Source organism: Schistocerca nitens, chromosome 6, assembly GCF_023898315.1.
Source record: "Schistocerca nitens isolate TAMUIC-IGC-003100 chromosome 6, iqSchNite1.1, whole genome shotgun sequence".
NCBI classification, from domain to species: domain Eukaryota; kingdom Metazoa; phylum Arthropoda; class Insecta; order Orthoptera; family Acrididae; genus Schistocerca; species Schistocerca nitens.
In genome coordinates, this window is record NC_064619.1 from 577,529,027 (window position 1) to 577,551,585 (window position 22,559).

Here is a 22,559-nt window from a genome sequence, read left to right on the forward strand (position 1 = left end):
GTTTAGAATCTTGTTCAAAGACTTAATGTTGCCATTTTTACTATTCGAACGCTATGTGAAATAAGCGATCGTTCGACACGAAAATTAGCCTACTTTGCTTATTTTAATTCGCTTGCGTCGTATCATATTATATTTTGAGGTAACTCCTCCCATTCTAAAAGGATATTTTCGGCTCAGAAACGGGCGTTTCGGGCAATAAGTGGTGTCAGCTTATTCTCAAGAATAAGCTTCTTTGCTGAAGCTTCTACACGTGATGGCAGGTAAGGTTCTCCAGGCATTCGTCACACTCAAAGCCCGTCCATCGCATTACCGCAGTATATAGCGTCATTCATCACATCAAAGCACCCGTTTCCAGTCATCCACTATCCAGTGGATGTCGCCCTTTACAGAACTCCTAGCGTCGTTTACCGTGGCTTATGAAGAATGCTGGACAATTGCATACCATTCTTTCTAACTCCCAGTGTACAGCAATTGTGTTACCTGGACTGCTGATAGCACTTTGGATGTCAGGGCTGTTTTCTTCCATTGATTTCGTGCGATTTTATACAACCACCCTCTATAAGCTCGGCGATTCCTGTCCGTCAGTAGAAGTGGTCTCCGCGGTTTAGCTTTCGCTGTGATTGTTTCTTCGCGTTTCCTTTCACAAACACATCTCCAACAGGCGACTAGGGAAGCTTTAGAAGGCTTCAAATGTCCCTGTTTAATTTTTTACTCGGGTAATACCCAAAGTATTCTACGTTCCAAGTCAATTATCTCTCCTAACTGATCCACTCTGCTGTTACAGTTTCTCTACTGACACCACAATACTCCCCCCCCCCCCCCTACCTCATTTACAGTGGCGATTTTCAACCTCTCGTGACAGGTAATGGTCAATTTCGCATTACATAGGCTTTATTCGCAAAAATCCACAATTATTGCAGACTCAATTAGGTAATTATTTCCTTTACTTATAAACAGAGGAGCCGATATGGCCGCAAAATGGATGCAAGGGAAATACTAGCATAAGTGTTTCTAATTAATGTGAATGATTCTACAAAGAACATTGACCTGCAGTAACCAAAATTTAATTTCTTAAAAAGCTAAAAATCGCATCCAGCTAGAACAACTGAACGACTAGAAAAAGAATCGACAGGGAAGTGACTTACCTATGCAGTTGCGCGGTCCTTCACCGAATGGCAGATACACATATGGGTTTCTCCCTGCTTTGTTTTGCTCCGAGAACCTTTCGGGGTCGAAACGTTCAGGCTGTGGGAAGTACTCCGCGTCGTGATGCAGGGCATAGACTGGAACGAAGATTGGCGTCCCTTCTTCCACGGTGACTTCATTGTTAGGGAACTGGTAGCGGCTTGTGCACTTGCGACCAAGCAGTGCGCCTGGTGGAAACATCCTTAGCGTTTCTGCAAAGAAAAAACATGTTTTCCAGATGCTTACTCTAGACGGGCTGTAGTATAGAAACAGTGGTCATACTTTCTTGCATCAGATGTTCTTCACATTTTTCATCCTATTATACGTATCTAGTGACTCGTCTATGGCTGATATCGTGAGCAGTTGGTCGTTTAAAACTCAGTTATGGTCTCAATACTGATATCCATTACAACTTACTGATATAAAGGTTCCATGTTCTATAATAATATTGGAGTTGCAGTTTTAAATGGCTCTGAGCACTATGGGACTCAACTGCTGTGGTCATTAGTCCCCTAGAACTTAGAACTACTTAAACCTAACTAACCTAAGGACATCACACACATCCATGCCGGAGGCAGGATTCGAACCTGCGACCGTAGCAGTCGCACGGTTCCGGACTGCGCGCCTAGAACCGCGAGACCACCGCGGCCGGCAGTAGCAGTTTTACACCAGTGTATTATGTTAGATCTAGATAGTACCTAGATGAGATGAGAGATGTGACACTGAGAGGAGAATCTGACAGAGCACTGAAAGACGTACATCTAAACAAAGCACCTGGAGTAGACGAAATTCCCTCAACTTTATTTTGCTCCTTGGGAAAGCCAGCGACAGCGAAACTATTCCACATGGTATGCTGTATATACCGGGCATATATCCTAAGATTCGCCAGGCGCAGTCTCTGGTGTTTCGGCAGATATTCGCAGTTTCGTTTTTGCTGTACGCAGCTGCGGTCAGCCAAAGAAATACTGCTCATCACGTTTTTCATGCAACGACCCAATGTCGACGGAAAGTGTAGTTTCCTTCCCGTTACGAACCAAATTATATTTAAACAGAAATTTTACGTGTCTTTCGATAGAACAGTCCCATATTCGTCTAGTGTGATATTTCTGTCATTGATATTTATTAACAGGGACAGTAAAACAAGAAGAGTAATCAGTACTCCAGCCACTGCCCTTGTCAGTAGATATCGATAAACATATCGATAAAACAAGTATTGCACTACACGAATCTGGGACCGCTCAATCGAATGAACACGTAAAATTCCGTTTCAAAATCGCTTTGTTTGTAACGGAAAACAAATCGACGCTTTCCGCCGAAACTGGGCGTCGATGAAAGGCGTGATGAGTAGTATTTGGTTGGACTGACTCCAGCTACTCACAGAAAAAAACAAATTGCAAATATCTGCCGAAACACCAGAGAAAATGCGCCTAATGGTCCTTAAGATTCCGCGAGGGTTAGCCGCGCGGTCTCGGGCGCCTTGCCACGAATCGCGCGGCTCTCCCCGTCGGAGGTTCGAGTCCTCCCTCGGGCATGGTTGTGTGTGTTGTCCTTAGCGTAAGTTAGTTTAAGTTAGATTACGTAGTGTGTAAGCCTAGGGACCGATGACCTCAGCAGTTTGGTCCTGTAGGAACTTACCACAAATTTCCAATTTACCCTTAGGAGGGACCCCCTGTACATACAGGGTGTAATGGATATAAATGCAGATGTTTTTGTGTGTGTTAACTACCCTCTACCATTTTGCGTCCATACGTCCACACTTGACCCTCCGCCCAGGGGAAAATAATCATCTTGTCACACGTGTTTGGAGATACTACACAACTTAAAACTATAAGACTCGTAACAGCTATAATTACTAGCCTGGAAATGACGTAAATACTGATGTAAGGCCGTTCAATAGACCGTTCTTAATCGCCAATAGAAATATCTGCACTTACACCGTTTCATCGCATATATGAGACAGGCAAAATACGCTCGGATTTCAAAAAGAGCTTAATAATGCCAGTTCCAAAAAAGACTGGTGCTCACACATGTGAATGCTAGCGAACTATCAGTTTACTAAGTCATTGTTGCAAAATACTAACAAGAAATACAGAAAAATGGAAAGCATGTTAAAGCCAATCTCAGATAATATCAGTCTGGGTTCTGGAGAAATCTAGGAACGCAAGGGGCAATACTGACCCAATGGTTTATCGTAGAAGATAGACTGAAGAAAAATAAACTTACTTTTATATCGCTGGCACAATCAGAGAAAGCTTTTTCACAATTTTGACCAGAATACAATATTTGAAATTCTCATGATAGCAGGGGTACAGAGAGCGAGGGACTATCTTCAACTTTTACAGAAACCAGATTGCAGTTATAATAACGAAGAACATAAAAGCCAGCAGTAACTGAGAAGGGCGTGAGGTAGGGCTGTATTCTATCCTTCATGTTATTCAATATGTAAAATGATCAAGCAATAAATGGAACTTTTCGCTGGCTCTACTATTTTCTTTGTTTTATTGTTACTCGCGTACAACTAACATATGAGATAAAATATGTTGCTACGGAAAGACCACAAAGATAGGATAAGAGAGATTAGGGCTCGTACAGAGGCATATAGGCAGCCATTTTTCCATCGTTCTGTTTGGGAGTGGAACAGGAAGAGAAGATGCTAGTTGTGGTACGAGGCACCCTCCGCCACGCACCGTATGGTGGATTGCGGAGTATGTATGTAGATGTAGATGTAGCAAGAGCACCGAAATACCTTTTAGTGATGCTGTGCTGTGACTTTCTTTGGATCATTAATTTTCAACAAAACAAAATATATTATGTTCTTATTCTTCTGGATCTGGCTTTCTATTAAAGGAACATTTTTTCGTTACTGTAACTCGCCATAAAGTTCAACATATCTTCCTTACTTTACAGTTATTGAAAAGGTTAATGAAAATTATTTCGTTATCAATACTGATGTCACAGTACGCAATGATTGTTTAACATCAAAATTTTGCAGTGGATTTTTGTTAACAGTAAGACACCAATAAGTACCACGACTAACACGAGAACATGAGACTATTGTCATAGAAAAAGATGTTTTTACTATAAGGTTTGCCAGACCAAAACTACGCACAGCAAGATTTCTTTTATGTTATGACGGTAAATTATCTTTTTGCACTGTTAATAATATATTATCAGCAGCCCGCGTCAACCTGTAAAACATCATAAAATCTACTGCTCTGCTCCGCAGTTCCGAAAGCTGAAAGAAATAATTTTAGTTCACTATTACCTGTCCGCTTCTTTGCGGTATGACTGGTTTCATTTAATGCAGTTTGAATGCGCCGCGTCAGCGGCTCGTTCGTTCGTAGCGCAGCTCTGCACCACGAATAATATTTAAATAACTGAAAATGTCTTAAAGGGATGAGATAAAATACCAGGCAAGCTTATTACAAATCATAATGCAAGTTTTCACTAAGTAACTCTATTCAGAACATTTAAACAGATTAAGTTATTACACACCTTTACAAATCAATGTCTAATGGCGTCCCTCTCTCAATCTTGACAGAAGAATGCTACGCAAGCGTACAATATAACGTCACAGACTCTTCCTACTCACGTAACTCCAAGAAGACGACAGAGAAATTAATGTTCGGTTTTTACTATTTATACTAGTCACATATTCTCATCTTTGTTTGATATTTAACAAGTATCGTCTGTGGCGGTTTCAGTACTCGACGACACAGATATTATCTTTAAAAAAATCAGTACATAATTCTATACAAGAACAAAACATGACACATAATGCTTTCACTTTATTACATAAAATTCACACAACCGTTGTCCACGCAATTACAATCATCCAGTTCAATTATTCTTTCCTCCTTTTCTTTTTTAACACGTATGTCTTTTGCTAAGAGACGTTACAAACTAAAGATAAATTTGGAAATAGTAGTAAAATTAATGGCGAAAAATGAAAACTACAAGGTTAATTGTAAGTCTGACAGAGACTACAACGACTTTAAGATCAGTTTAACGGAATGGGTAGTGTCGTGAAATGAGGTTACAAGATGAACATCTACAAAAGAAAAAAAGGGTAATTGAGTGTGGTAAAATTATGGGAGATAATGTTGAGGGAACTGAGAAATCAGACATTAAAAGTAGTACACTAGTTTTGCTATTTAGGTGGCAAGATAAGTGATGACTGTCGAAGTAAAGAACAAAAGAAAACGTAGACTGGCAATAGCTAGAAAAGCGATTCTGAGAAAGAGAAATATTTTAATAGAGAGTATAAATTTAAGTGTTAATCTCTAATGAAAGTATTTGTTTGGATTGTGCCCTTGAATGGAAATGAAACGCAGGCAGCATATATATGAAGAGAATAGAAACTTTAGTAACGTGATGCTACGGATGAAGACAGAATATTATGGGTAAATCTAACAATTAATCAAGAGGGAACCAGGGAGAAAAGATCATTATGGTACAACTTGAGTAAAAGAAGGAATCGTTCGATGAGACACATCCCGAGACATCAAGCGATTGTTATTTGCGCTATTGTGGTAACAACTGTACGGGACCAGGACTTGACTATAGAAACGAACCTAGTGGATTTGAGTTGCAGGTGTTGTGCAGAGGTGAAGAGATTTCTACAGGACAGACTAGCGCGGAGAGCAAATTCAAACGAGTCTTCGTACTGAACATAAGAACAACTATTATTCTATACTGCACTTTATTACATCAAAGGTAGGTTAAGTCTGTATTAAGTAACTGTTATCTTACTATTTCATCCTGCAAGGGGTTACTGAATTCTATAATCAGGGTGTATACGACCCGGGACAACCGGGAGATCCGGGAAAAAACCGGGATTTTTTTCATCCAGGAGAAAACCCGGAAAAACCCGGGATATTTTCAGAATTCCGGGAATTTTTCATTGTTTGAGTTTTCTGTTAAATTTTTGTAATTTTGACTGGTAAGAACAGATACTCTAACAAAGGATGTTACTGTATCTCGCTACTGCAGAATAATACCTAACAACAAAACATAAACGAGAGAAAAAGACGAAAATAACTTAAATTGCAAAGGAAATGCGCCATATACAACAACGACACAGTGCTCATGCAAGCGTCTGCCAATTTAAAATGTGTCAAAGGCTTTAGGAAGACTATGCAGTGCTTTATAACAACAAATTGCCTCCAATGAGCGTGAAGTCGCAATTGTTTACATTCGATTTGTTTTAGCAGGTACGCGCGGGCTCATGCGCATGCGCAGTTGAGTCACGTTTGAGTAGTTGGCTACAGGAATGTGGCTGTTGGCTGTGCAAGCAGTCGCAGCAAGCAGCTAGATGCTACCGGGAAAAGGGGGCGCCAAATTCATATTCTTGAGGAAAAAAAACTTGTTTCGCAAAGCGCCTAGCATCCATCGCACGTTTATCTATCGATTATTCATGTGATTTTGAAACTCTTCCCAGTTGGTTTTTGAACATTTTTGAACACATTTTAAGTTGATTTCTGAATGAATCGTAAGTTGACTTTTGAATGCATGCGTAGTGTACGTGATGTCTCTGTCAGGAGAGTCCTCGTCGCATCTAGAAATAAACTTTCCGCAGACAAAAGGAGACGGGGCTATAGGAGCTGAGGGAGTAAAGCCGAACGGATGAATGCGAATCGCTGTCTGATTATGTGATTGATTGGGTATGCGAATGATCAGCATTGTTTTAATTACTAGCGAAATCCATAGATTCAGACTACCAGAATGGAAATAAGCGACTAACAGGAATAACAGGTGAGAAAGATTAAGTATTATCTTCTCAGTGTATCCAAGAAAATGAAATTTTGACAGAAAATTTTTGGCCAGATCGCTACACTAGTAAGGACCAGTTGTACAGTCCTTGGCTAGCAGACGCGTAAGTTCTATTCTGGAAGTTAACTCGGAAAACGTGTTGTTCGAACACGTAATAACGCCTAACCGGAAAATAATCGCGTGATAACTAAACCTGTGATTCTTACAGGGTTAGTGAAGTTAATCGGCGAACAAATTTTGACAATTGCAGCAATAGCTACAAAATTGGTGATGACAAGATTGTTTGTTAGAACGAGGAAGGAGAAGAAACGGGGACATCACACAAATTATGGAAGAATAAGACGATTCCAAATTTATATAAAAATTTCGTAATACTACTTTTTGATCTCATGCTTGGGAAGCTGGTGCGTGTGAATGAAATTTGAAACTAAATTTTTTGCTCGTAGTATGCCTAATAGGCATTTGATATTGGTAATTCGTAGATTATATTCTGTCGTGTTGTAAAAATGGCCATTTGTGCCAAAACTGTCTCGTTTATTTGGTGTGTTACAAAATTGCTGCCATATTAGAAAGGCCTATTTTGTTTTATCTAGCAGACAGTGACAAAATAGACGAAATCCGATCGAGAAACCACACCAGTGTTAGGTATTTGTATTAACAGATTTTCAGTATTAGATAACGACATTCCGGTTTTTCATGTAGCAAAACGTTTGACGAACTTTGATGAGGTAATAGATACTTTCACAGAAAGGAAAGCACGCCATGTAAATCTGTAGCAAGGTTAGAGAAAAAAATGCTAGGAGCTAAGGTTTGAAGAAATGTGCAATTTCTTGCTTATCTCTTGTCAGTATTGGTTTTATATATCCTATATTTAATTTTATGTCACACAAAACAGCAAGTCAATAGCTAATAGGCAATAAAGAGTTCAGATTTTCTGAAGAGTTCTTGTTCTCTCGATTACAAATAATCCCATCCTCTATTAACTGCGAGATTTTTTTAAAGAGGGCAGGCTGTCAAACCGGCCGGCTGGGAGCAGGAGAGGCACCACAGGACATTTCAATTTCCACTCGCCTGAATATAGTTTGGATGTGCGGTAGAAAAATGCTTTATGAAGAGGCGTGGCACTGCACTTTGGCATACTTAAGACCAAATAATATGTCTTACATTTCCTTGAATACGTATGTTTTGTGTCAGACTTTTCAGAAAGATGTGCGCTACTAGATGAACATATTTTGAAAATTCGATATTTTTGGTATTGACTCGGTTCGCAAATATCGTAGATCCGGGGCTGACGCGCAGAGCATTCTGAGTTATAGTGGGTAGTCTCCACATGACCCGTGTTTACATTTAGTTATTTTGCTGTTTTCCCTTCGTTTACTCTCACGTCAAATGAAAACAAAACGGATATCTGTGGCCGGGAGCTATCAAGTGAATTAGAACACATTCACATAATTACGAAAGGCTAAAATATGTCATTAGTTTCAGATTTTATTTTATTTCCACCTTTCTGACAGTCAAGCATTAATCGCCTTGCTCAACAGTGAAGTTATTTTTGTCTGTTTGCTAAAGAAATTTGACTTTTGTTAACCTTTTCCGCAGAGGCAGTCAATGTATTTGAAACGAAATGTTTAATTCCACAGTATCGGCTAGTTCCAACTGTTCGCTACATTTGAGGTGCACGTTTTCATTTTCTAGCACCTATGGCATTATGTCATAATAAAGAACCAAACATGATATAATACAGTACTGGTGCTTCCAGAACATTTACATCCCGAAAACCATACTGAAAAGCTTAATATCAGGTCGAGGTCTACTTCATTGGGAATCCGGACGTACGAATGAGCACTTTAAGTATGGACTTTAAATGTGCACATTTTAATATTGTTTACAAAATTCCGATACTCTTGCAGTATCATCTGATGTCTTGTTTCTTTTATGACATAATGTATGATCTTTCAATGTTTTACACGTACGTACATACGGGCTTCCTACGTCATGATAGCTACCCAGTCGTGATGTCGCCTGTTATCTGCGCTTTCTGGCAACTGCTGAAACGAACCTATTTCTAATAGGTCGCGGGAAAATATTGCGAATAGTGGTTTGAAAAGCGTTACTTTAAAAGTAAATATCCTTTTACATATGTTGAACTATGCGCAAGAATGTACCATGAATTTATTAAATCACAGAGCGTTTGACTCACATTTAAAAATCAACTCTTTGATGACGCGCCATTTAGAAGAATTTCGAACCCTGAAGATCAGACATTTATGTCATTATCACAAATTTTACTGGCACATTTGTGTGATATATCTTAAAGTGTAACACGCGCAAAAAATATCAACAGTATATGCGAAAGCATTGCTTCTCTTGCAGCTTGAGAGCAATATTATAAGTGAAAACTTTGCTTTTCTTGCAGCAACACTATGTATATTAATTTAAACTATTAACTTTCCTTGTTTGTATGTTCGTGCTACTTAACAGTGATGTTGCTGTTGGCTGACTACATCACGTGTCCTATGCTCTGAATATCCGCTGTCACCGGCTGGCGAGATCACGTGACATCAGCTACGACGGCCTACAAAAGCGCATCGAAATCTCGATTTGAATGATTCTGAAAGTAACATGCGGTGTTTGGTGGAATTCCAGTGTCTACTTTCGTAATACGAAATTACGCCGTACATGTTGCTGTACATCAAAGATGTTTCCAAAACGTGTCTTTTTCTCTGAGTTTCGTTTTCTAAAGTGCCGGGAAATTGTACGCCCGTGTATAAAACCATAACCATTGAAAGGATTGATAAGGGAAAATATACTGTCACCCGGGAGAAAGTGTATTTTTAACCGGGAAATCCGGGAAACATCCGGGAATTTTTTTCCTTGTCCACGTATACACCCTGATAATACACTTTGCGGATTTGTAGTGACAACTGCGTATTACTTTCAACAGGACCTCAAGTCCGAAAACAATGTTTCATGCCAATGGAACAGATAAGTAACGCATTGCTTGAAAACTGCGACGGAACAGAGACATTGTTGGACAGAAATAATCACAGCTAATGACGAACGACATTGAAAACAGAAAATACGTAATAGAGGTGGAGTGGTATGTTTATAACTAAAAGTGGTAGAGATTTCACCACATGGAAAAGCAGCATAACAGGCATAAATAACGTTCATGTCTGATACAGACCAGGTTCCGAAGATAAAGGTCGACATTGGATTCCGAATAAGGAATAATCACCCCTCTTGCACTAATTCACATTTTGCACCTGTTATTCAAGCTGGCTAGCAAACTGTTGAGAGCTTTTAGGGGATATTATCCCATTCCTGTATCAAGGCGGTTTTCAATTCTTCCATGGTTCGGGGAGGGGGTGTTCGTTGAGAAATATCTCTGCCAAAAGCATCCCAGGAGTGCTCTATATGTCCGGTGAATACACAGGCCATTCCAAACGTTCATTATCTTCGCTTTCCAGTGAGTCCAACACCTTACCTGTCTTGTGTGGCCGGGCAGTGTCGTGCATGAACACGAATCCAGGACCTTCCGCACTCCTAAACTGACGGACGTGAACCAGAATAGTCTCCATGTAATACCGCTGTGCTGAAACGGTACCTCGCAAAAAGATATGCAGTGGAGTTCGGCCACTGTGCATAATGCCTGTCCACACAACAACGCCTAGGCCATACCGATAACGTTCATGAACATTCTGTGGTGTGTAACGTGTTCCCCTCTCTCTCCACACTAACTGGTGGCTATAATCATTTGCCACAGTGAAGCGAAGTAGCAAACAACTTTAAAAAAGCGCAGTTGACTCCCATATAAAAGAAGGATACAAGAACGGAGAGGCAAAAACACAGACCAATATCCGTAAAATAAGTTTGCTGCAGAATTCTTGAGCATATCCTAAATTCCGCTGCAGTCCGGAACCGCGGGACTGTTACGCTCGCAGGTTCGAATCCTGCCTTGGGCATGGATGTGTGTGATGTCCTTAGGTTAGTTAGGTTTAAGTAGTTCTAAGTTCTAGGGGACTGATGACCAAAGATGTTTTAAGTCTCATAGTGCTCAGAGCCAGCCATATCCTAAATTCGGATATAATAAATTTCCTTGAGAAAGAAAGACTTCTGTCCGCAAATCAGTACGAATTTATAAAGTATAGCTTGTGTGAAATTCAGCTTGCCCTTTTCTCTCACTATTTCATGCGAACCATGGATGGACGACAACACGCAGCTTTCATATCCCTAGTTTTCCGGAAGGCGTTTGACACGGTCCCACTTCAGACTGTTCAGAAATGTACGAGTATACATGAATGGCTAGAAGACTTTTTAAGAAACAGAACACAGGAAGTTGTCCCTCACGACGGGTGTTCATCAGACATAATGGCATCTTCAGGAGTGCCCCATGGAAGTGTCATAGGACAGCTCTTCCCCTATATATGTGTAAAACGATCTGACGGATGGAGTAAGCAACAATCTGTGACCATCTGCCGATAACGCTGTATTGTAAGGAAAAGTTGCAAACCTGAAAGAAATTTAACGAGCACGTAACATCGGCAGCAGGGAAACGAATTATCGACCTCGGTTTGTTGCGTGAATTTTAAGAAATGGTGGCTCATTTAAAAAGGAGAACACGTACAGAACACTAGTATGACTCGTTCTTCAGTACTGCTAGAGTGTTTGGGATCCCACCTGGTCGGAATGAAGGAAGACATCGAAGGAATTCAAAGTCTTGCTGCTAGGTTTGTTACTGGTAGGTTCGAACAACACGCATGTGTTACGAAGATGTTTCGTGAACTCAAATGGGAATCTCTGGAGGGAAGGCAAAGTTTTTTCCGCGAACCACTAATTAGAAAATTTAGGTGATCGGAATTTGTGGCCAAGTGCAGAATGATTATGCTGCATTCATTGTACATTTCGTGTAAGGGCCGCGAAGACGAGATAAAACTTGGACACTTACGGAGGCATTTAGACAGTCGTTTTGCTATCACTGCATCTGCGAGTGGAACAGCACGGGGAATCATTAGTAGTGGTACAGGGCACCCTCCGCCATGCACCATATAGTGGCTTGCGGAGTATATATGCAGATGTACATTTATTGCAAATGATGGAGTGTGAAACAGTAGCTCGTGGCTTATAGAGAAAAGATTGTTGCTCAGCTGCTACGAATCAGTGCACGCACTGCTCACGCGGAACTAGGACGTAAAATGGTTCAAATGGCTCTGAGCACTATGATACTTAACATCTATGGTCATCAGTCCCCTAGAACTTAGAACTACTTAAACCTAACTAACCTAAGGACATCACACGACACCCAGTCATCACGAGGCAGAGAAAATCCCTGACCCCGCCGGGAATCGAACCCGGGAACTAGGACGTAACACCCACTTTGTTTTGTGAATGGTTCCAGATGATCAGACGAGGTTTTCCGCAATTGATAATACGCTAAGGCACACGTAATTTTTTGTACCCGTAATGCTCGCTAAGTCTGGTATGTTGAAACAAGTGTTTCTTTTCATGGAACCGTATACTTTCATTGCTACATTGGAAGAACAATTGCAGTTGTACAGTGCTTGTTAATATTAGCGTTGAAATCTTTCTCAAAAATATCCAAGAAATGTACCAAACTAGGAAAGCAATGCGGCCAGAGTAGGTTGTTGCGGTGTGCACATCGCCATCGCCAAGCAGAGCTCCTATGCCAGGCTCCGTCGTTATATACATCAAGACAGACCTACGCTACTAATTGTATTGTATTAAATCGGGGACCTAGAAACGACGGAGAGGCTTCGTCCCGCCGTAGCCCTCAGTGGTTCACAACCCCACAATAGGGCACAGCAGTCCACCCACCCCATACATAAAAGCATATGTAAAAAATATAACCAAGGTATGGGAAGAAGTTTTATATACTACCCTTGAAGAAATGTGACACATCGTTCTAATATATGACAGGAATCGACTAATTTTCACAGAAGTCATACAATCGAAATAGTGTGTTTTTTAAGGCAAGTTGATCATTCAACAAATCTTTTGAATTTAGGTGAGAATGTTTATGTATTTGAAATAGTTCTAAAAGGTTCATTTTGTAGTCCTTTTCAACTATATAATTTCCGTTCTAAACAAGGATGCAGGAGAATGAGTGATTTTCTGTGTTTTGCAAAAACTGACTTATATGACTTCTCGCCATCTTTCTTGAGCAAGTGTTCACGTGAGCGAGTTTTAAATGCCCTCGCTGTCTGTCCAATATAAAAACTCTGACATATACTACACTGTATTTTATGTACTCCAAATTTGAGCAGTTTCTCAGTTGGAGGTTCCTCATTATGTGTGAAGAGCAACTTGGGGGGGGGGGGGGCATTATTGGTGGCAGAGCGCACAGTGATCTCATATTTTTTAAATAAATTGGCTATACGACGCGAAATGTTCTTAGAAATGGGATTGTTGTGTATTTCTTACCTTGTTGTTGTTGTTGTGGTCTTCAGTCCTAAGACTGGTTTGATGCAGCTCTCCATGCTACCCTATCCTGTGCGAGCTTCTTCATCTCCCAGTACCTACTGCAACCTACGTCCTTCTGAATCTGTTTAGTGTATTCATCTCTTGGTCTCCCTCTACGATTTTCACCCTCCACGCTGCCCTCCAGTACTAAATTGGTGATCCCTTGATGTCTCAGAACATGTCCTACCAACCGATCCCTTCTTCTAGTCAAGTTGTGCCACAAACTTCTCCCCTATCCTATTCAGTACCTCCTCATTTCTTACCTATGAGTCCATTTTGTTAAGTGTAGGGGACTTTATATTCTTGTTGGTTTTATTGTTACAAACTTTTTATACAGAGTTTCCTTCATATCCGTTTTTGACCGATATATACTACAAGTTATTAAGTTTTGTAGCAGTAGCAGAAGGGGTTAAGGGCACGGTCGATCATGGCATGAAAGAATGCCAATTTGTGCTTAAAGGGTGGACAGGAAGGGGCATAAATGATTTTATCTGTTGTGGTATGTTTCCTGTAAATATCGAAGTTAATTTTACCATATACTAAACATAGTTTCAGGTCCAGAAGACATTTCATTGTGTTGATTTTGTATTTATTAGGTAAATTTAATTTTACGATGGAAACAGGCACTGACTCTCCAAGTGATTTGACGTCCCTCACATCTGCTTTTAATAGAATGGTGGTATCATCGACATACCGTCTGCAAAGGTAACATTTCACGTCGTATAGGCAATTTATTTAAAAAATGACATCATAGTGTCCTCTACCATCAATAATGCCACCACGTTGCTCTGCATACATAATGAGAAACCTCCGACTGACCAATTTCTCAGATGGAGTAAATAAAATACGCTGTAATATATGTCAGAGTTTTTATACAGGACAGACGGGTAGGGCATTTAAGACCAAGTTTCGTGAGCACGGCCCAACAAACTCGGTGATGATTCCTGTAAGTCATTTTTTGCAGAGAATTCAAAACAGAGAAACACACACGTCCTCCTCCATCCTTGCGCAGCATGGAAATTTTAGACACAGCTGACAAGGACTACAAAATGAACCTCTTAGAAGGATTTGTAATATACATTCTCAGCAAAATACAAAAGATTTGTTGAATGATCAGCTTGCAGTAAAGAACAGACACTATTTTGGTTGTATGACTTACATGAAAATTAGCCCATTCCTATAATATATTAGAACTATACGTCATGTTTTTCTTCAAGGGCAGTATAAACAACTTCTTCACATACCTTTGTTGTTGTTGTTGTTGTGATCTTCAATCCTGAGACTGGTTTGATGCAGCTCTCCATGCTACTCTATCCTGTGCAAGCTTCTTCATCTCCCAGTACCTACTGCAACCTACATCCTTCTGAATCTGCTTAGTGTATTCATTTCTTGGTCTCCCTCTACGATTTTTACCCTCCACGCTGCCCTCCACTGCTAAATTTGTGATCCATTGATGCCTCAAAACATGTCCTACCAACCGATCCCTTCTTGTAGTCAAGTTGTGCCACAAACTTCTCTTCTCCCCAATCCTATTCAGTACCTCCTCATTAGTTATGTGATCTACCCATCTAATCTTCAGCATTCTTTTGTAGCACCACATTTCGAAAGCTTCTATTCTCTTCTTGTCTAAACTATTTATCATCCATGTTTCACATCCCTACATGGCTACACTCCATACAAATCCTTTCAGAAACGAATTCCTGACATTTAAATATATACTCGATGTTAACAAATTTCTCTTCTTCAGAAACGCTTTCCTTGCCATCGCCAGTCTACATTTTATATCCTCCCTACTTCGACCATCATCAGTTATTTTACTCCCTAAATAGCAAAACTCCTTTACTACTTTAAGTGTCTCATTTCCTAATCTAATCCCCTCAGCATCACCCGATTTAATTTGACTACATTCCATTATCCTCGTTTTGCTTTTGTTGATGTTCATCTTATATCCTCCTTTCAAGACACTATCCATTCCGTTCAACTGCTCTTCCAAGTCCTTTGCTGTCTCTGACAGAATTACAATGTCATCGGCGAACCTCAAAGTTTTTACTTCTTCTCCATGAATTTTAATACCTACTCCGAATTTTTCTTTTGTTTCCTTTACTGCTTGCTCAATATACAGATTGAGTAACATCGGGGAGAGGCTACAACCCTGTCTCACTCCTTTCCCAACCACTGCTTCCCTTTCATGCCCCTCGACTCTTATGATGGCCATCTGGTTTATGTACAAATTGTAAATAGCCTTTCACGCCCTGTATTTTACCCCTGCCACCATCAGAATTTGAAAGAGAGTATTCCAGTTAACGTTGTCAAAAGCTTTCTCTAAGTCTACAAATGCTAGAAACGTAGGTTTGCCTTTTCTTAATCTTTCTTCTAAGATAAGTCGTAAGGTTAGTATTGCCTCACGTGTTCCAACATTTCTACGGAATCCAAACTGATCTTCCCCGAGGTCCGCTTCTACCAGTTTTTCCATTCGTCCGTAAAGAATTCGCGTTAGTATTTTGCAGCTGTGACTTATTAAACTGATAGTTCGGTAATTTTCACATCTGTCAACACCTGCTTTCTTTGGGATTGGAATTATTACATTCTTCTTGAAGTCTGTGGGTATTTCGCATGTCTCATACATCTTGCTCATCAGATGGTAGAGTTTTGTCAAGACTGGCTCTCCCAAGGCCATCAGTAGTTCTAATGGAATGTTGTCTACTCCCGGGGCCTTGTTTCGACTCAGGTCTTTCAGTGCTCTGTCAAACTCTTCATGCATATCTTATCTCCCATTTCATCTTCATCTACATCCTCTTCCATTTCCATAATATTGTCCTCAAGTACATCGCCCTTGTATAAACCCTCTATATACTCCTTCCACCTTTCTGCCTTCCCTTCTTTGCTTAGAACTGGGTTGCCATCTGAGCTCTTGATATTCATACAAGTGGTTCTCTTCTCTCCAAAGGTCTCTTTAATTTTCCTGTGGGCAATATCTATCTTACCCCTAGTCCTCTAGCCATCCCTGTTTAGCCATTTTGCACTTCCTGTCGATCTCATTTTTGAGACGTTTGTATTCCTTTTTGCCTGCTTCATTTACTGCATTTTTATATTTTCTCCTTTCATCAATTAAATTCAATATTTCTTCTGTTACCCAAGGATTTCTATTAGCCCTCGTCTTTTTACCTACTTGATCCTCTGCTGCCTTCACTACTTCATCCCTCAGAGCTACCCATTCTTCTTCTACTGTATTTCTTTCCCCCATTCCTGTCAATTGTTCCCTTATGCTCTCCCTGAAACTCTCTACAACCTCTGGTTCTTTCAGTTTATCCAGGTCCCATCTCCTTAAATTCCCACCTTTTTGCAGTTTCTTCAGTTTCAATCTGCAGTTCATAACCAATAGATTGTGGTCAGAATCCACATCTGCCCCTGGAAATGTCTTACAATTTAAAACCTGGTTCCTAAATCTCTGTCTTACCATTATATAATCTATCTGATACCTTTTAGTATCTCCAGGATTCTTCCAGGTATACAACCTTCTTTTATGATTCTTGAACCAAGTGTTAGCTATGATTAAGTTGTGCTCTGTGCAAAATTCTACAAGGCGGCTTCCTCTTTCATTTCTTCCCCCCAATCCATATTCACCTACTATGTTTCCTTCTCTCCCTTTTCCTACTGACGAATTCCAGTCACCCATGACTATTAAATTTTCGTCTCCCTTCACTACCTGAATAATTTCTTTTATCTCGTCATACATTTCATCAATTTCTTCATCATCTGCAGAGCTAGTTGGCATATAAACTTGTACTACTGTAGTAGGCATGGGTTTTGTGTCTATCTTGGCCACAATAATGCGTTCACTATGCTGTTTGTAGTAGCTAAACCGCACTCCTATTTTTTTATTCATTATTAAACCTACTCCTGCATTACCCCTATTTGATTTTGTATTTATAACCCTGTAATCACCTGACCAAAAGTCTTGTTCCTCCTGCCACCGAACTTCACTAATTCCCACTATATCTAACTTTAACCTATCCATTTCCCTTTTTAAATTCTCTAACCTACCTGCCCGATTAAGGGGTCTGACATTCCACGCTCCGATCCGTAGAATGCCAGTTTTCTTTCTCCTGATAACGACGTCCTCTTGAGTAGTCCCCGCCCGGAGATCCGAATGGGGGACTATTTTACCTCCGGAATATTTTACCCAAGAGGACGCCATCATCATTTAATCATACAGTAAAGCTGCATGTCCTCGTGAAAAATTACGGCTGTAGTTTCCCCTTGCTTTCAGCCGTTCGCAGTACCAGCACAGCAAGGCAGTTTTGGTTAATGTTACAAGGCCAGATCAGTCAATCATCCAGACTGTTGCCCCTGCAACTACTGAAAAGGCTGCTGCCCCTCTTCAGGAACCACATGTTTGTCTGGCCTCTCAACAGATACCCCTCCGTTATGGTTGCACCTACGGTACGGCCATCTGTATCGCTGAGGCACGCAAGCCTCCCCACCAACGGCAAGGTCCATGGTTCATGGGGGGGGGGGGGATACCTTTGTTATATTTTTTATTTATGGTTTTATATATGTTCCTCGCTGGTAGCAAAACAGATACATATATGTCATTCCGTTACTGTAAATTGTCACTCAGTGTTTGAAACAATCACTTACAATATGTACGTACCATGACATTATGCTCCTACAAAGAAGACACTGATGTTTGCTAAACCAATACTAAGTAAGTTTGTGTACTGTAGTTTTCATATTTCACATAAATGAACAGCCAGGGTCAAAAGATTTATAATATCGCTAATTTTGTAGGCTTCCGAAGATGATGAATTAATTTGTCGAAACCAGCAAAGCATAATAAAATTTATTTGCAGCTGTGACTGAATTTTATCCTGGAAAAATAATACCACAGTTACTGAAAATGTCCCTCTCCGGTAGCTGAGTGGTCAGCGCGGCAGAATGTCAATCCTAAGGGCCTGAGTTCGATTGCCGGCTGGGTCGGAGATTTTCTCCTCTCACGGTCTGGGTGTTGTGCTGTCCTAATCATCATCATTTCATCCCTATCGACGCGCAAGTCGCCGAAGTGGCGTCAAATTGAAAGACTTGCACCGGCGTACGGTCTACCCGACGGGGGCCCTAGTCACACGACATTTACATTTAGTTACTGAGGATTACAGCCATGAATAAAATAAGAAAGGGTGTTATTAATACTTACAATGATAAACAGCGCTATTCAATGAAAATGAGAAACTGCTGTATTAACTTCCTTAGATCTGAAAAAAGTATAATACTTGTCTTTGGCTGGAGATGCTTGAATGCTTCTTAAAGTTAAAGCAATCGGACAAATGTGTCAATAGACATATAGATAGTACTCGAAACTGTAATTAGATGGAATATCCTTTAAGGGGAGCCGGAGGTGGTCAAATCCAAAAAATTACGATTTTTTTTTTTGCTACCGAAAATTAATTGGAACATTCCTCTTTAATGTAAACTTTGAATTATTGTTCTACTCGCCCTAGAAGTGGAGTTATTACCATTTTCCCCCACGCCTGCAGAGAAGATGGGCGGCCGCTGAATGCATCTAACATCCACTCGTGACTTCCTGGCGAACTGCTTGGGATTTTCTCGGCCTGTTACGCATACAGCGCCTTATGTTACGCATACAGCGAGTGTGCGAGGGTTGGCTACATTGTTTTCTGTGACAAATGAAGCGCTAAGAGGGCGGAACATCGTCTCTTTGCTGTTTACCGTTTCTTATTAGTTCAGTGTTGCGCCTGTTGTTGGTAGTATTATACTTCTTGTGTAAAGCGTTGTTCTGGTTACGATGCCACGTTTTAGTAACCGTGTATATAAGAAGAGGAAGAACGTAGGGAAAAGAAAATTAACACTAATACCAAGTTGCGATACTACAATTACTGAAACAGTGCGTTCTTCTGCTAAGCAACACATGGCTGGCCATAGCCCTGTGACATCTTCTAGCAAATACTACCTTGTGGATGGTGACTCCAAAGGTTTCAAGACTATAGAGGAACTGAAACCATATGGAAATGAATTTGTAGTTGAAAAGTTGGAATGCATTGGGCATGTGCAAAAGCGTATGGGTGCACGGCTTCGAAGGCTCAAACAAACTTTGGGTTCAAGTAAGCTCAGTGATGGAAAGACAATAGGAGGGAGAGGCAGGCTTACTGATGAGGTGATTGAACGTCTACAGAGATACTATGGGTATGCTATAAGGCAAAATACTAGTAATGTTAGTGACATGCGAAAAGCAGTGTGGGCATTGTTCCTTCATACTGCCTCTTCCAATGAATACCCTCAACACAGCCTGTGCCCAAAAGATTCCTGGTGCAAATATAATGCAAAAAAAGGACTATGATCACAAATATGGTTTGCCAGCAGCTGTGATAAATGCAATAAAACCAATTTTTCATGACTTAGCACAGCCAGAATTGTTACACAAATGTCTACACGGAAAGACGCAGAATCCTAATGAGAGCGTAAACAATTTGATTTGGAAAGTGATTCCTAAAAGGGTGTTTGTAAGCATAAAAACACTGCACTTTGGCATTTATGATGCAATAGCAACCTACAACCAAGGGAACAGTGTGAAGTGTGAAGTTCTGAAGGCATTAGGATTTACAGCTGGGGTGAACACTGTACGAGCACTAAGAAATATTGACAGAGAAAGGATAAGGGGAGCAGAAAGAAGAGAAAGGCATATGAAGTATGATGGAACAACAGGCCAGAAAAGAAGACAGAAGAGGAAGCTTTTGGAGGATGAAGAAGACCCTGATAATCCATACTATAGTGCAGGAATGTATTGAGAAACTTTGATAGCCATTTCCCGTAAATTAGAATTTTTCGAGTATAAGGAACATTTTCTCAAAATCCACTCAAGCTACAGAGGTGAAATTTTTATACAGCACTCCTAGTGGTCAAACTTACATTGTAACACAGCCATTTGGCAATATGTTCAGTAGTTTCATTTCAGTTTAATTATAAAGCAATTATTTGTAAAAAAATTTAGGTCATTAATAAAAAAAATAATTGGAAGGAAACTAGAAAAGATACTCCAAAACCTCTCTGCCATAACTGCAATACTAAACCACTCTATATGTAAAAAAAAAAATTCAAATTTTTCTATTTGGTAGTTTATTCATAAATGTTCCTCAAACTTAGTGATTTTAACATGGGCAGCATAGGCACCTCCGGCTCCCCTTAAATAAACCAACCACTTTATTCAGAATGATTGACGACATGTCACCTACAAAATAAATACTTATCTCTACGAAACTTCGTTGTACACTTACTTTAGCATGTGCTTCACTGTTTACCATCGACTGCAAGGGATATTTGCAACCGTCTTTCGAGAGACAGATGATACGCCATTGCATTCTGTAGCGATTCGACGGCGCATTGTCTGGCATCGTTGGGACTCCATGATAGACTACATCTTTCATTGCTCCCCTTAGAAAGAAGTCAAAGGAATCATGGGACCTGGCTGGCCGTAGTACTACAGCAATCTGTCCTATCCAGTAATCAGGAAACTTTTCGTTCAGTGTTTGCGTTGCAACACGGGGAGAGTGAGCTGGGCAGCTGTCGTGTTGGGACCACACAAGCTGCCGCTCACTCAGTGGTACCTCGTCTAGAAGAACGGGTAGGAATTTCGGAAAAAAATGCTTGCATACGTATATCTATTTAACACCCCTGCGATGAAGTAATATTCTGCAATGGGATTTCCCATGATGCCGTACCATACGTTTACGCTCCACGGTCGTTGGTGTTGTAACTGACGAAGCCAGCGCGTATTCTCAGCTGCCCAGTAGTGCATGTTACGTAAATTTATAATACCGTGGTTCGTAAACGTTGCTCCATCAGTAAAGAGCACACGCTGGGAAAACGTAGTGTCGTCTCCCAGGCGCTGTAGAGCGAACCGACAAAATTCAATACGACGTTGTAAATCACGTTCTCAGAGTGCCTGATGTAGTGACAGATGATAAGGATGGGGTTTACGTCGATGGAAGATGCGAATGACACTCGTCTGGCTGATCCCAGATGCCCTGGCGATACGTCTCGTACCGCCGTGCCGATTGATAAACACTGTAGCCAGAACAGCTTTTTCATGTGCTCTGTCAGCCGCAGTCTTCGTCCTCGTCCTCCGTTTGACGTTGAAGATGCCTGTTCGCACTAGTGATCTAATAATTCCTGCAAGCGCCTGGCGCGACGGACAGCGACGATTAGGATACACCTCCATTTACAGCAGTACCGTTTCGACGGCATTTCTTTGACATTCGCTGTAGGTGATTAGCACGTCTAACTTCTCATCATACGTGTACCTCTCCGCAGGGAAGCAATGCTGAAGCAAAAAATAACCTGCCTGTAGACGCAATTCCTGCTGATTCTGCAGTGCAGAGCAGTAAACTGCTGAAAGGCTTGACGCAGCGAGGTAGCCTGGCCGAGCATGTTTACAAAGCAACAACCGATTCCGGGCGACCTGCCTTCAAATTTTAGAATATTTTTCGGATTCTTTTGCGAAGAGTGTCGACGTCAAAATTAACGAGCGTTATATCACTGTACTCGTCTTCTCGTGTGCTTTCAGCTGCCGTCAAAAGAAGGAATCACTATATTTTTAAAAGATCACACTTGCTACAATATCTTGATCGATATAAGAGTGAAGACTCTGTAGCACATAACAAGACTACATGCCCCTTAGCGTACTATCATTTGCCGAAAACCTCAATTACATATCTGAAACTCTTTACGAAATGAAGGATGTGTTACTAATTCACATTGTAGAATTATTAGTACAGGATGAAAAGAATGATCGGTGAAGACGGACATTGACAATTGTTACAACTGAAGATAGATGCTATTTTGAAAGTATTACATTCAGGATCGCGTGCAGAATCTGACTGCTGCTATCTTCGGTATAATAACGGTCTCCAGAATCTCTAGCAATGAAACTTTTTCATTTTCATTCCATTATTTGCTATGGTATCATATTTTGTATAGCTCTGGGCATTCACAGTTCACTTTTTAATCGAAAAATGGCGATCAGTAGGCTCTGTCTAGTCGTATCGCGAAGGTTGTGCATGTCATTGATTGGCTGATTGGGAGTTACGGTGCTAAACAGCGAGGTCATT

The 22,559-nt window shown here is 40.6% G+C and overlaps 1 protein-coding gene across 2 annotated transcripts in view; it reads right to left on the reverse strand.

Moving 5' to 3' along the window:
- The window catches only part of LOC126262241 (probable cytochrome P450 6a13), a 282,234-nt gene that overhangs the window by 207,413 nt on the left and 52,262 nt on the right, over nt 1-22,559 (reverse strand). For both annotated transcript variants that reach the window (XM_049958715.1, XM_049958714.1), the window contains exon 7: nt 1,146-1,397. In XM_049958715.1, the coding sequence (XP_049814672.1) occupies nt 1,146-1,397 (252 nt within the window). The remainder of the gene's footprint in view (nt 1-1,145; nt 1,398-22,559) is intronic.